The following is a 15793-nucleotide window of genomic DNA, read 5'->3' as shown; positions in this document are numbered from 1 at the left end:
TTTTCTAGCAATATCCTTGGAGTTAAAGGTTTTACCAAGATTTTTGAGTTCATTGACTATAGTAAAAAATTGTGCTGACATGCTATCAAGTGATTCATTATTTTCCATTCTAAACAGTTCATATTTTTGAATTAGCAAGTCAATGCGATATTTCCTTACAGCCGATGTTCCTTCATAGGCCAACTCAAGACCATCCCATATTTCCTTGGCCGAAGTACAAGAAGAAAAACGATCGAATTCTGTCGATGTCATGCCGTTTTGTAACAGGCTTATTGCTTTCGAGTTTTTCTCAGCCTTCTTGTAATCAGCCTCAACATAGTCTTCTTCTTTTTTCTCATAGGTAGTGCCTTCCGAAGATGCGACCAAGATTTTATGTGGTCCGTTCTTTATAAACGTCCAGCACTCCCAATCATGTCCTTTTATGTAGTGTGTCATCATGTTTTTCCAAAGTCCATAATTCTTCCCATCAAAGACGGGACACTTAAGATACTTGGAATCCATTTCACACGTGTAAGGCAGCGGAATAAAAATAAAATAAAAATATAAAAATATAGACGGATCTAGCCTCTTTGCGGTTAGGCAATCAAGAGCACGAGGCTCTGATACCAATTGAAGAGTTTATCACACCCGAAATACTCGAGAGGGGGGGGGGGTGAATTGAGTATTTAAAAATTATGCCTACTTTTTATTTTATAACAAGGTAATTAATTACTTAAAGTTTATTGATTAAACTTTAACTAATTAACTAATTGATTATGAACGTAATGAAATGACTGAAACGAAAGATGCAAAGACACACGATATTTGAAGTGGTTCAGCTTCACACGTCGAAGCCTACGTCCACTATTCTCGATTAATAATTTTAGTACCTTACTCCGGATTACAAAATTATCAACCCAACTCGTATAGTTAACTCTAATTATAACTCGATTTGAATATCACTAGATATTTGATTTGACTATCTTAAGTTACTAAGAAAGCACTTGATTGTTCTTCTAAGTGTTCACACAATTGAACGAGTAAGAAACAATATGAAGTACCATTATCTTATGACGTAATATTAAGAAAGATAAGCAATTTGATGAGCACGACTTTTCGCAATATTTTCAAAAACAAAACAATAAGACAATTAAGAATTAAACTCAAATATGTTTTGCAAGGATTGTAGTATTTCGAAAAGCTTACTTAAACAAGGAATGATCAATTGTATTTATAGTAGAAGAGGGAACTAGGGTTTGCACGAAACCCCAGGATGCCGTGAGATAGGCGGCAAAGACTTCAAGAGATAAATCTTGATCTCTTTCCTAATTAAATCCAAGATATTATAGTTTAGGTAAATAAGATAAAAGTAAATCTTATTTGTTATCTAAAACTATATCTTTTAAGAAGTTAGAATAAGTAAACAAATAAAATCATATATTATAAAGATAGGAAAATATCTTATATAAATATAAGCTAGATTTGATTAGATAGTTTACTTAAGCACAACAACCTCACACGCCCCAATGGTTTGCAGCTCACGGCTGAAACCCTAGGCCCGTGCCCATCTTGGATAAAAACCTATCTTGATGAATTAGGGTTAGGTTAAATAGACTAGCAAACCCTAGGTAGCATGACGACCCATAAGTCGTTTTACTAACCAATAGGGATATGCAAGTCATCCATTATAACAACCCATAATTCAGCTCTACTATATACACAAATGATTTCGAAATATGTTTAAAGAATTTTATCCTTTGAAAAATGATTTTAAAAACTATTAAAATCGTGCCATTAAAATGCTACCTAAAGTTATAGTAGAAACAGCTATAACTTTAAGTTTGATTAGTAAAGTTATAGGTGAAATAGCTATAACTTTAATTTCCCAATACTCTTATCTTAAGATACCGTCATTAGATGAAGACCTATACTAACTAATCTTCCTGAAGATCTTCAGTAAAGGATCTTCTCTTTATCTTGACCAAAAGCTCTTCATCTTGAGCTTTGTTAAAGACTTGATCTAGCCTTTTGCTTGAATGATCATCATACTTGAAACTTGTTACAGTTGCTTATGATGCTTTAAGAACCTTCAATGTTATAGCTGTTTCGCTATAACATGACTTGAATGATGCTTCACAAATCTTCAATGTTATAGCTAAGAGAGCTATAACATTACTTTCTAAACTTGTAATCCTAAGTTATTCTAACAAAGACTAAACAAACGATTACAAGCAAGAGTATATATAAAACGAAGCACACACTTGTCATTATCAAAACTTAATCATATATCTATATGGTTCAACAGCCTACCCAATAGCAAATTGAAGGATGAAGCGACATCTATCACTTGACATGTTATTTCTCGTTCCGTGAATCCAACCCGAATTATTATGTTGACTAGTCCGGACACTCGACGTACTGTACCATCGAAAGCCCGAACCGTTTGATTGGTTGGTATGAAGTCATTCTTTTCAAAGCCCAAAATGTGAGCGGTCTTCAAAGGAAGGACATTTACAGTGGACCTGTCATCCACTAAAGTCATCGGAATGTGTGTGTCCTGACATATAATAGCAATATAAAGGGCCAAGTTGTGTTGAGGCCCAAACGGAGGAAGATCCTCATCTGAAAATGTCACGGCATTGGTAAGCCTTGGTTGGACGATGGAAGTAACCATGTTGTCGGGAGTGACATTTGGTGACACGGTCATAGTCATAAGAGCTTGAAGTAAAGCTTGTTGGTGTTCAAATGAAATCAACATGAGTTGCCAAATGGATACATCGGCCTTAGTCTTTTGGAGTTGCTTGATTAGGGAAGCCTCGGAGGTCGTCCCTTCACCAAGAACCTCGACTGTTGCAGGCTCTTTTGAGGACACTTTTTCAGGGATGTCCTTATAACTAGAGGCAAGGCTTGCCTTCTCGACGCGAAATGGGCGCCCAGATCGAGTCAAATGATTAGACTCATGGGCTTCTTTCCTTACTCGTTGGATTTCTGCTTGTGTGTGAGGAACAGTAGCACCCTTAGTAAGGTATATATCATCCTCATCATCGGCCCAAATACCGTTAACTTCATTGCTATTTCCGGAGAGATAAGGAGTACAATCTATAGCAAAATTCCCAATTTGAATTTCATTCTTTGGGCTTGGTAGGTACTTAGAGCAATCCACAAATATACTCCCGATGTACACTCCCTTTAGATAACACGAGCGAGTGGGATGAAAATTATCAACATTGTCTTCGACAGTGATGAAATTGATATGGTCACCAAATGGGTTAGTGACGTTGTTGGGCTTTGTAGTCGGGATTGGAAGCGTTCCGTTCTCAATCATATCTTAGATTTCATGCTTTAGCTAAAGCAATTCTCGATATCATGACCCCTTCCTTGATGGTAGGCACAATAAGCATCGGGTTTGTACCATTTCTTTCGTTGTTCAACTGGTATATCGGGGATTGGACCAATGGGCTTTAGCTTTCCTTGGGCCATTAGTCTTTGAAGAGCATAAGCATAGGTACACCCAATATCAGTAAATACTCTTGGGCTTTGGCGTTGTGGCCTTTTGGACCCATTTTCGAGTGCATTAATGGCTTCCACAAAGTTAGTAGTTGCAAGAGCCTTACCCTTAGAAGATGATCTCGGGTATCCCTTAGGTTTTTCGATTTCAGTGGCTCTAAGATTGTCTTCGACTTTCCTTCCACTTCGGGCCAATTCTTTAAAATAATTGAAGTTATGGTACTTGAGAGCATTTCGGTAGACGGGTCGTAAATTCTTTATGAACCTATCCACCATTTCAACCTCATCGGGCTTCTTAGCTAGCTTCACGCTTTCACCACGCCACCTTGAATAGAACTCGGTGAAACCTTCCTTTTCTTTTTGGGTCATCACCTCTAATGTTCTCATAGAGGTTTGGATTTCCACATTATCAGCATAGTGTCTGCAGAATTCCACTGTGATGTCTTCAAAAGTGGGAAGATTCTTCAGGTCTAAGTTGTAGAACCATGCTTTTGCGTGTGTACCCAAGGATTGAGCAAATATTTTAGAGAGCATTTCAGTAGGTACTCCCTTCAAAGCTATGTAATCCTTGTAGGACTTAACATGATGGACCGGATCCTCAGTACCCTCAAACTTTGGAATATCAGTCAGTGCAAAGTTTGCCGATAGCTTGTCTAGAACTGGAGTATAGGTCCTTGCATTTTCGAAATGGATACTTTTCCCTTGGGCTAATTTCAATATATCTTCGATAAACTGAAACCGTTTCTCCAAATCGGATTGAGGTGGGACGGATGAGTCGGTGAGCTTGGACTCGATATTCTCCATCCGAGTCATCATAAGTTCCATTGTCGCACTAAGCTTGTTGATTGCGTCTTCCATTACTTTAAGTCGGGTATTCGGCAGCCTTTCTACAAGAAAACCTGCACCAATCAATATTTTGGATAAAACCTGCACACCTTGGACTTGACCCAAAAACTTGACCCATATGAGAAGACTCGGATTTGAACAAGACTATAGGTTCGACCCCTAGGTTCATTTTGACATGGGTTAAGACTTATGGTTGACTTTAGACATCGGTTTGACCCAAACTTAGGATTTTAACGAGATTCGACGGCATAACGACTCAATTTTAGACTGGGCTTGGTATCAGCAAACCCGTGATTGGACCGTGTACGGCCCATGGGTTTGATGGAGGGACGTCTATGTGGGCTAGTTGAGGCATTCCTTGTGGTTTGACTTGGACACATGTGATTTGGACCCAAGATTTTAACTTGTGTGATCCAAATGTGTCATATCCTAGATTCTTTAGGATACGGGGTAAATGACCTTGTATAGTTAAGACACTACCTTAGACTCGACTCAATCTCATGCTTGATTAAGGATCGGAAATTTAAATGGGTTGGATTAATTTGAAAAAAGTTGAATTGAATTTTCAAATCAAAATGGGCATTATAACGGCCTAAAAATGTCCTTTTTAGATCGTTTTTGAAAATTGAAATATTGAAAATGCTATTTTCGAAAATTCGGATCGAAAATAGAGTTAAAATATGGGTAAAAATCTTAACTCCATTACTTCGCTTAGGAAGTGATCCTTTCGAAAGTTCGGGATTGGTAAATAGAGTTAAAATATGGATGAAATCTTAACTCTATTTGGGCATTATTTCGCCTTAGAAAATGGATCTTTTTTTTCAAAAGGTGATGAGTTTAAAGACTCGGGATTGAAATAGGGTATGTAATTTTCGGAAATTTGGGTAAACAAGATGGACCAAAATTTTGAGTTTGACTGATTGAAATTAATTTGAATTTTCGAAAACAGAAGCCTATTCTAGACACGGGATTTTCGAAAATAGGTTTGAAAAACATGACTCGGGATCAGGCAATCACGTAGTCATTCACATATTATGGATGCTATGCATGGCCTAGACTCTTCTAAGTCTCGATCGGTCTTCTAAAGTGGGTCTATGTCAATGATTCCGCTTCATTAGGGAAGAGTAGACCCGCCATAAGTATTGTACAAAATGGTCGGAAATCCACTTGCTAGCCTCTATGAAACCACCTTGGTCTTTAAACCGGGCATAGTGGACGTCATCAAGTAACAATGCAATCGATACACGGGCTTGATGGTCCTCCTAAAGTATCAATTAGGGTTTATGCATGATAAACAAAAATAAAATATGAACTAGGTAAACCTAATAGCCATTATTTTCTATTTTCAAGCTTCAAGTCCCCAGCGAAGTCGCCAAATTGTGGACAAGGGAAATTTACATCCACGCGAGAATATGTGATTTAGAGTCGCCACTAAATTTTTAGATGGAATTTAGAAACCAAGTAAAGATTTTAGGTTCGTTTGAGTTTACGTGTTAGGAAGTTTGATTAAATTCTTTAATTAACACCCAACCCCGTCCGTTGCAATAATGGTCTCTACTAATAGAAAACAATGGCTATATTGGCTACGAGTTTATATATGCAAGCGTTGTTTTAAAACCCTAGCATGTGACATCAATTCTATGTCGATTTAATGCAATTAAGCTTCGTCGAGTTATTTATCATGTGAAGTTCATTAACTATTCTAGTAAACAAAAAAAAAGGAGATAGAGAAGAAGGTTTACTTATCTTTAGCATAAGATAGATTAGCGAACATTAGTTGCATAAAAATTACAATAACAATTGCAAATCAAACAACAAACGAATGCAAAGAGGAAACCAAGGAGGGCACACATAACGAGGTTGGCCGAGACCTATTTGGTCAATTTGGGATCGTACTAGACCTATTGTAAGTCAAGTCGGGTTTCATTCACGTGACATGTGATAAACAATCAAATTAGATTAAGTTATTTCATAATTAACCTGGTTAAAACAAACATGCAATCTTCACTTTAATTATTTCATAACTAAATTAGACATGTAAGTAATCATGTGAAAATAAGACTAATTCTTAGTCTTAGAAGAAAACGTGACCTATGAAGGATTCAAACATATGAGAAAAACAAATCAACACAAACAATTCTATTCATGCGATTTCATGCAATTCTAATTAATCATATCCAATTAATTAAAGCAACACATGTGAATTAATAAAAAAGATTTCATCTTTTATATTTTAACATGCCAAAAATATCAGATCTAAACAAATTCTAAGATATATCTAACAAAAGAACATAATTAAACAAGTTCTATGCTTAATTGAAATAAACATGTGATATGTGCAACAAGATTGTCAGAAATCATTCTAATTCCTAACAGAAAACAAATCAACATGTAATATAAGTCATCCATCGGCATTAACAACAACATATGATATTCCATCCGCCTTCATACATAAATTATATCACAATAATATCAAACTCAACATGCAAACGAGTTAGTTAACGATATAAACAATATATGATAATAATTGAAGAAAACGAAATAAAGGAGGAAAAAGAGAAAGGGATTATTTCATCCTCAACCTACATGTATCGTTGACAAAGTCTTCGTGTCGTAATCGATTGTAGATATTGTTTTGAGGGGCTGCCTTCGACGAGTTTGTTTGCAAAACCGAAATCTTCTTAGAAAATAAAGGTTGATTTTGTTTTTAGCTTTGTGAATTCGTTAATAATCCGATTTTAGATCCGAAAGATGTTTTAGAAACCTAAAAGAGTCTAGTTTTCAGATCTGGGATTTAGGTCAGGTCGTTTTAGGGTTTGAGGCACGAAATTTTAGGGTTTGTATCTCGGTGTCTAGTGATTTGATGAGGGTTTAAACTTTGATTTGTAATAGCTTCCAATCCTCTTGAATAAAGGATGAATGAAGGGTATTTATAGTGAAAGGCTTGCTTGGAGAAGGGTTCAGGTGGGTTGGACGGTTCACACAAAAACAAAATAAAGAGTATTTTCCAATTTTAAACTCCTTCCAGATTCAGATACATTCCCTAAATGAAGATATATGGGTGGTGTAAGGGAAGATGTGAAGCAGGAAATTTTGAGGAACACTGGTTATGTGGAGGGTACCTTCTCTTTCAGATACCTTGGTTTACCCCTAAATGAAGGAAAGCTTAACAAATCTATGTTTGCTGACCTGCTTACAAAAGTTCAGCAAGCTCTAAATCACTGGTCAACTAAGACTCTCTCCTATGCTGGGAAAATCAGTCTACTTAATACAGTGATATTTGGGCTAGAACAGTTTTGGTGTTCTACTCTATTGATACCAAAAGGAGTAATCAAACTGATCATCAAATTCTGCAGGAACTTCTTATGGAATACAGAGGAAGGCACAAAAAAGCTGGTAATGAAAAGTTGGGCAACTTGCTGTAAACCTGTGCAGGAGGGTGGTTTCAATATCAAAGAGATTCTGGCCTGGAACAAATGTCTAATCTGTAAGTGGATATGGGAAATTGATCAGCACTCTGATAGCTATTGGGTGGCTTGGAACTATCAGTACAACATTAAGACAGGTAGTTTCTGGACTGTGGTCCCAAAGGTTTATCATTCTGAAATTTGGAAGAGTATCCTTAAGGTCAAAGATGATTTGATCCAAAAACATGGTATTGTTGATGCTGCAAAAGCAATACTGCAGTCTTATGTCAGAAAGAGGAAGCTTAGCTTGTCTTTGGTCTATGAACAGATTAGAGAAAAGGAGGGGCAAGTGAGATGGGCAAAGATAGTCTGGACAAGGGCAGTATTGCCTAAACATAGTGTTATCATGACATTGGCTTTGCAGGGGAAATTAGCTACGGTGGATTCAATTGAACAAGAAGGGAATGATCATTGTAAACAGATGTGCATTATGTAAAGCTGCACTTGAAACTCACAATCACCTCTTCTTTAAATGTTCTTACTCAGAATCAGCATGGCAGAAACTATTGCAATGGATGCGTATATTGGGTCGATCAAATTATTTGAGCAAGGAAATAGCATGGATTTCCAGCAGGCGAGCTAGGAGACATTGGAAGACAAAGTGGTTTTTGGGCTGTCTGCACACCTTGGTGTATAGCCTATGGGAGGAACGCAACTGCAAACTTTTCAGAGGAGTAGAGCATGAAGTTGAGTACCTTCTACGAAGAGTTCAATATATAGTTTGTGTCAGACTATTTCATGTATTGGGAAACTATGAGGAACATGAGTTGTTAGAGTACTTAAACGCATATAGTAGAGTATAAGTTATTGGATATACTTTGTAAGAAATTGCCACTTTTATTCCCTTTAAGGATGAATATATGGCTTGCTATTCTTGCAAAAAAAAAAAAAAAAAAAAAAAAAAAAAAAAAAGATATCGATTGAATTATGGAAAGTAAGGAAGTCTTACTCACACACGTTTGGAATAAGCAATGTGAACGAGATTTACAAGCTTATTTTAATGAGTTGTAACTTCCTAAAAGATAAATTTATCAGATATGGAAAAGATACCGACAAATATTTTACCTTATAGAAAGATTGGATTGAAATTAGGAAAACGAAATAAACTCTTTTTTGGCAGTTTGTGTTGTCCGAAATTTTGGAGGCTTTTTATGGTTATTTTCTGAGTTGGAAGCTCCTAAAATAATATTAATTAGTCTTATTAATATTATAGATAGGTTTCCTACTAGAATTGGAAGATTTGGATTGAAATTATGGAAGGAAGAATAACAACTTCTTAAAAGTTGTAATTCACGGTTTTGGCAACGAATTAGGAGTAGTATTTGACTGATATTTTTAGCTGGATAAGGCTTTGTGGGTAGGCTTGAGTGTCTATTTTGGATAGGTGTTGGTTCGAGCTCGAGCTTCGAGGCCCAGGGTAGGTCGATCTGACCGTAAGTGAGCAAAGGTCGAGGCTCGGGCTTGATTTGGGTAGTTGTGTCGATGGGAGGTATAAGGTGGGCTAAAACTGGTAGGTTGGATTGCGAGCAAGGATATTTGAATACTAGACTCTCTATAGATGAAAATGGGTTAGAAATCTTTCTGAAAATCGGATCAAAATAAGCTCAAAATCGAGCTGCTTCGAGCTAGAGATCGTAACGAAACTCGAGTTTTTCTAATCGAGATTTAAAATGCAATTTAAAATGATTTTTCAAATCAAAATAAGCTAAATGACGAAAAATAATATTTATTTTATTTTAAATAAAAATAAATATGGGTAAATAAATTCAAATTAAGGTAAAATAAAATGAATTCATTTGAAATGTGAAAAGTAATTTAAATTTCATTTAAATTAATTGAATTCCTCGTCGATAACGCCCATTCTACATCGAAAATGAGCACGGAATAATGACTAAGTTGAACAGTTGTGTACATGTCGTCCTATCATCATCGGGTGTTGGTCGGGATTTTTATAGATGTCAATATCGACAGATACGGGTAGCTACACTACTTCATCAGGTTTGCATAGTCAGCATAGAAACTTGTGCTTATCACTATCCAAGTTTGAACATTATTAAACATAGATAGATATGTTGACGCTTTTTTTAGTCTGTCATTGTTACAGGATTTCAGGCATGTTAATTTTGAGTCCACTGATTATATATTGTTCATTGTTAAGGTGTCATTTAACATAAAAGAGAAGAACTCCAGAAGTGTATTGGTTGGTAGCACAATATACACAAATAACTTTGGGAGCGTGTTAGGTAATCAACTACTCCAGTATTCCTTTCGTTTTTCTTCTATCTTCCCAATTTCCAAATCCTTCCTCACATAATGGAACATAAAAGAAAATGCCTCCTTTTAGAGGTGAAAATAAAATCCGGGTTGAGTGTTCATTGCACACACTTCTGGTAGGTATTGTATACGTTGAGTTTTTTTTTTTTTTTGTTACTCTTAAGTAATTGAGTTTTATGTGCCAATGTGTGGACATGGGCCACTCGCGCCGCGCGCACCCGCGCGTTATGATGTTTAAGGCGGCGACACATCTCCCACGGAACCTTGGTTAGCCAAAGCACGTCATGGGCCGTTACCGATTTGTGATGCATTGAAACCAGTGAAAGGTTGAATAAGCCTGCATTTGTGGAGTCGCCGCCAATTTTTATGGAAAATTGGAATCGTTCAAATACCTCGTGTCATGTCAAGACAGAAAGTAATGACATGAACACTAAGAACTCGTTACCCTTAGCATTCTATGTCTAGAATGACTCTCGTGATGCCAATAAACATGGATGTTCACAGAGATCTCAAGTAAGGGGTGAGGGTACGTATCAGGAAGCTCTTTATTTGAACACCTAATCCCACCTGCCTCGATAGCGGCTTCTACTAATGATTAGATATGTTGTCGATTATATGCATGCAATGCAACATCCACGGATTAATCCTAACATGTGAATATTAACTATGTAGGTTAACAAACAATTTAACAATTAATTTGGGTTAAAGTTGGAAGTTAGATTAATTACATGTGAATGCCATACAATTAAATCATACATAAGAGGCCCATCAGTTTATACGACTGTTCTCGAGTTGGATTCTGACTGTGAAAGTCAGACTCGCGGTTTGTTAATGTTCGTTGGTTAATTTACATTGATTATTGATATACTACTCAAGTGGAAGTGATTAACAGATTATATATGTCTGAAACCGTCATACAAGCGACAAAAACTAATTAAAACCGGTTAAATTTTATTTACGGTGTCGGAATTGATCTATTGAGTAAACTTGGATTTAAGGCGGTTGGAAAATAGAACAAAAAAGAATATGAAAAATATGTACAAAGACGAATTCCAGAAACTTGATATGGACAAATGGAGTTCCTAAAATTCGGGTTTGATTCTGTGACGAAAACCCGCAAATATCGGATTATAAGGGATTTAAGTCGAATTAAGGTTTAAAAAAGATTTATAAAAACTAATTTGAAAATTATTAGGTGAAATAATGGAAAGAACGAAGAAAGAAAAATAAAAGACGATAGGAACAAAACCCGAGGAAGAAGAAGAAGTGCAGCAACTGAAGGCAACCTCTGGAAGAGGCGCAGCAGATGTTGCGGCCTTTCCAGAAGGCGCATCAGTTGATGCGGTTCTTCCCCACGTCAGATCTGTGTTATTTCCGTTAAAAGGTGATTTTAAAAGACGGTTTTGAGCATACTTATGACATAAATTTACATTAATAAATACAAAATAAAAGTACAATAAATAAAATAGAATTTTACACCCTTAGACTTACATGTTAGCGTCGCGAGATTTAACTAAATTGGTTTTTAGTGGTAATTCGACTCGAACTTTAATGCAAATATGAAAGTGCCCTTGAAAAAGGATTTTAAAAAGATTGAATAATGGTGTAGTGGTCAAATTGGTCGGTCTATACAACGTGACTGGTACTCAGAATGATCTGAGCTTACGTGGTCGAGTGATCAAGCACGTAGGCGTCAAAAGCGTTAGAGCAAGGTCTAGAATGCAAAACGAGAAGAGAAGGGCGGACACTCGCGTGAAAAATATGTGAGGCGAAGCCTCTATTTATACTAAAACATATGGAGAAATTATGGTAAGGGTAGAATTTGGAAAGGAATAGGAAAGAAAGATCCGAAAACAAACCACTTAGGTTGAAACACGGAAACTTGGACAAAAATAAAGCCTTGAGAAAAGGCGCAGCAGGTGCTGCGGCTCTTAGAAGAGGCGCAGCTCTTACTGCGTCCTTTCTCGGGTAGGGTTCTCTGCGCGAGAAAATGCGTTTGACAACCTGTCGTATTTTAGGCATAACTTTCTCTACAAGACTCGGATTAAGGTGATTTTGGTGGAGTTGGAAAGCTAAGAGAAAGATCTAGCACTTTCAGTGAAATAGGCCAGACCCAAAAAAAGTCGTTATCACCTCGTAAAATGGGCCTAAATGTCGGGTTGTCATTTTAGCTAAATGAAATGCACATTTTGTAATGTAAACTTTAAGTTTAGCCCAAAGAAATGACATGGGACTCAAAATGAGATATAATCAGAACATTTTATGACATCCTAACCTTAGATAGACAAGCACATTGGTTTTTGACTCGGGATTTGACGGTTTTAGGAAATGAAGATGATTTTTTACCCGGACTCCAAATGTACTCTAATTACTGCCAAAACGACCGTAATGATACCTAGATGACAGCCAAGGGGTATACACAAGTGTATGAGTTATCTTTTATTTACCGTTTTACGAAACGTCATAAAATTGCGACATATGCTAAACATGCGGCCCAATCATCACTGAGTGTTTGGTGGGAGGTGCAGAAATGAAGTATCTACACAATGCGGGCTTTTAATAACTGTCAAGAGAGAGATTCAATTGTTGAAATCAGGGGGGGAGTCTCTGCTTGCTTTTGTCGAGATTGAGAGGGAGGATGTGAGAGGGAGATGGGTCAAAGGGTGGGAGGAAGGCAGACAACTTTAGGCTTAACTCCTGACCTACTTGCTTGTCATTTTGAACATGTTAGTTATTGATAATTAAGCTACTATACATATTACATGGGTTTATGTTTTGACTTTTTAATCAACGTCAAGATGGTAATCTTCGAGTTATTAAATAGTATTGACTCTTCTTGTGTCCACTGTGCTGAAATATGTGATTGCTGATCTTTGTTAGTTCAGTTAATGATTATTGTTATCAGTTAATAAAGAATAATGGGAATAGCATAAGGACATGAAGAAGAGAAATAGAAAGATAATGAGAACGAGAATGAGGAATAGAAGATGAATATCCAATATTTCTAATTTGTTGACGTACTCGTATCATTTACATTTTGCGAGGATCATTCACAGGAATAGTTTCGTAAACAATTATGGAGCTTGACTAAAACTTATTAGTTGTGGTCTATGTAACTATGTATTTACCCTACATTCTAAAACAGATATTATTAGTTATTTTGAGGATTTGAATGTAACTACATCATATCTATTTCATTCGATGCCTTTTTTTTTTATGGGATTTCATTCAATGCCTTTTAATTATGTGAAATACAACACAAGTTTCGAGTATGTGAAATAATACGACACTTTACTCTAAATTATCAACAATCAAATTTAGGGAATCGGGGGATCCCCTAGAAGGCTAGAATCATCCATGTCAGACAAGACCACAAAAATCTATGTCCCATTATGTTACTATACTTCCGACTTCCGCTTAGCATTTCACCAAATTGGGGCACCACGCCCGATAGGGCGCGGTGTAACAACTAGTAGTTTTAAATACAACGACTCTTGCAAATATATTTTTCGATCTAATGGTCTAAATTATAACTTTGAAAAAATGTTTTATTACTTAAATGTAAAGCATTGTGAGACCATATTTATTCTTTCTATAACAAATTCAGTCAATAAATATAATGGAAATTAAACTCAGAGGAAAGCATTTTTCGCAATAATTGATTTGATTATATTTTATACAAATAATTTTTATATAAATTTACAAACAAATGATCGTATTTATTTAATGTAAATTAATAAATACTACTCTAATTATTATTAAAGTATAATTAATACTTTGCTGAGATTTATGGAACATTTATTAAACTATAATTAATATTTTTCTGAGATTTATATAATATTTATTATGTTCTATTTAATGATTTGTCGTATTTAATGCTTGAAATTAATTAAGGTCGAAACGTCACGTGGCGCATTCACAGCGTTTCAACCCAGATTTATATATATACTAGCTAGTATCCCGCGCCTCGCGCTGCTTGTTTTAAAATTTTATTATTATAATTGAAAAAAAATAATATAATTCATATATGACCTTTGATATTTTTACGTATAAATAAAAATAAATTAATATTTCTCAAATTAATTTTTTTTAGGCGTAACTTTAATGTTTTAAAATAAAATACATACAATTTTAATTAAAACTAATAAGTGATAATTAGTTATGCATGATCAAAGTTTTATAAATAAAATTTTGACTGATCAAATATCGTATTAATTAAAATAAAATTTATTCGAATAATAAAAGTATGCAACAATCAACATTAAGTTCTCAAATTATATTATTTCCTGATACGTTATGTTCCAAATCAATTAATATTTGTTTAAAACGATAATATGAATATATTTTTATGTAATTTTTAATTTTCTATTTATAACGTGCCAAACTCGACTTATTCAAATGTTTTGATTGTGTTTTGCATGTGGTAGTGTCAAAAACTCAAAACATATGTATAAGAAATTTGCACCTTCTATTTTTGTAAGCAGCTATATGTAATGTTGTTAAAGAGTTTACCTGTAAATAAAATAGGTTGAACTTTCTAAAGTGTTATTTTTGAGGTTTAACTTCAAAAAATTTAAAAGATAACATATAAAAAATTTAACTAAATGTGATATTTAGTTAGTCATAATCAATAGTTTATACTTGACATATATATATATCTAATTGAAGATTTTAAAGAAAAATGTATCGTGTTTTCTACTTTTTATGTCGTTTATAATACTATATTACTTAATAAACATTATTTTTGTTTTGATTTTTCAAATGCAATCGCGATCACTGCTTACATACATACTTGTATGCATAATCATTATCACACTATTTAAATCTATCAAATCTTATATTTATTCAATTTCTCGCAATATAATTTTTTTCATCACACACTATAAAAACTGATCTCTTAATAGTTATTTCAAGTTTTGTTTTGAAGAAATAAAATGACTCTTCCAATAATATTTTTCTTAATGGATTTAATTGTCTAAGTTTTATAACTTTCTCATAATGTTTTTTTACGTAAATGTAAAACATTGTGCGACACTCACTTTAATCATCTATACATATCAAAATATTTCAATAAATATAATGAAAATTATACTCAATTGAAAGCATTTTTTGCAATGAACGTAATTATTTATATTTTAGAATTTTTATTAAAATATTTTTTTAGTAAATTTAGAATCAAATCATCGTAATTATTTAATGTGATTTTATAATAAAATTTATTAAACTATAATTAATATTTTTCTGAGATTTATACAACATTTATTATGTTCATATTAAATTTATTAGCTGTAATTAATGCTTGTCATTAAGGCTGTATATGACATGTGGCGCATCCACAGCGTTTCAACCCAATTATATATATATATATATATATATATATATATATATATATATATATATATATATATATATATATATATATATATATATATACATACTAGGTAGTATTCCGCGCTTCGTGCGGCCTGTTTGAAAATTTTATTATTATAATTGAATAAAAATAATATAAATCATATAAGACATTTAATATCTTTAATTATAAATAAAAATAAATTAACTTTCTCAACTCTTATTTTCTTATGTTTAACTTCAATGTTTAAAAATAAAATACATATAGTTTTAATTATAACTAATAAGTGATAGTTTGCTATTCATGATCAACGTTATTATATAAATAATTTTATGGCTTATCAAATGTTATATTAATTGAAAAAAATGTA

The 15793-nt window shown here is 34.3% G+C and overlaps 1 protein-coding gene across 1 annotated transcript; it reads right to left on the bottom strand.

Moving 5' to 3' along the window:
* Nucleotides 1-3321: 3321 nt before the first annotated feature.
* On the bottom strand, nt 3322-4344 carry LOC141607392 (uncharacterized). The gene has a single exon (XM_074426743.1). The coding sequence runs from the start codon at nt 4342-4344 to the stop codon at nt 3322-3324; it is 1023 nt and encodes a 340-aa protein (XP_074282844.1).
* Between the last annotated feature and the right edge of the window lie 11449 nt (nt 4345-15793).

This window comes from Silene latifolia, chromosome 10, assembly GCF_048544455.1.
Source record: "Silene latifolia isolate original U9 population chromosome 10, ASM4854445v1, whole genome shotgun sequence".
In the NCBI taxonomy this organism is placed as follows: Eukaryota; Viridiplantae; Streptophyta; class Magnoliopsida; order Caryophyllales; family Caryophyllaceae; genus Silene; species Silene latifolia.
The sequence above is the reverse complement of the archived record's forward strand: the minus strand, read 5'-3'. Positions and strand labels throughout refer to the sequence as shown.

Coding starts and splice junctions, on each gene's coding strand:
- LOC141607392 (XM_074426743.1), bottom strand. CDS start 4,344: ATGGAAGACGCAATCAACAAGCTTAGTGCGACAATGGAACTTATGATG.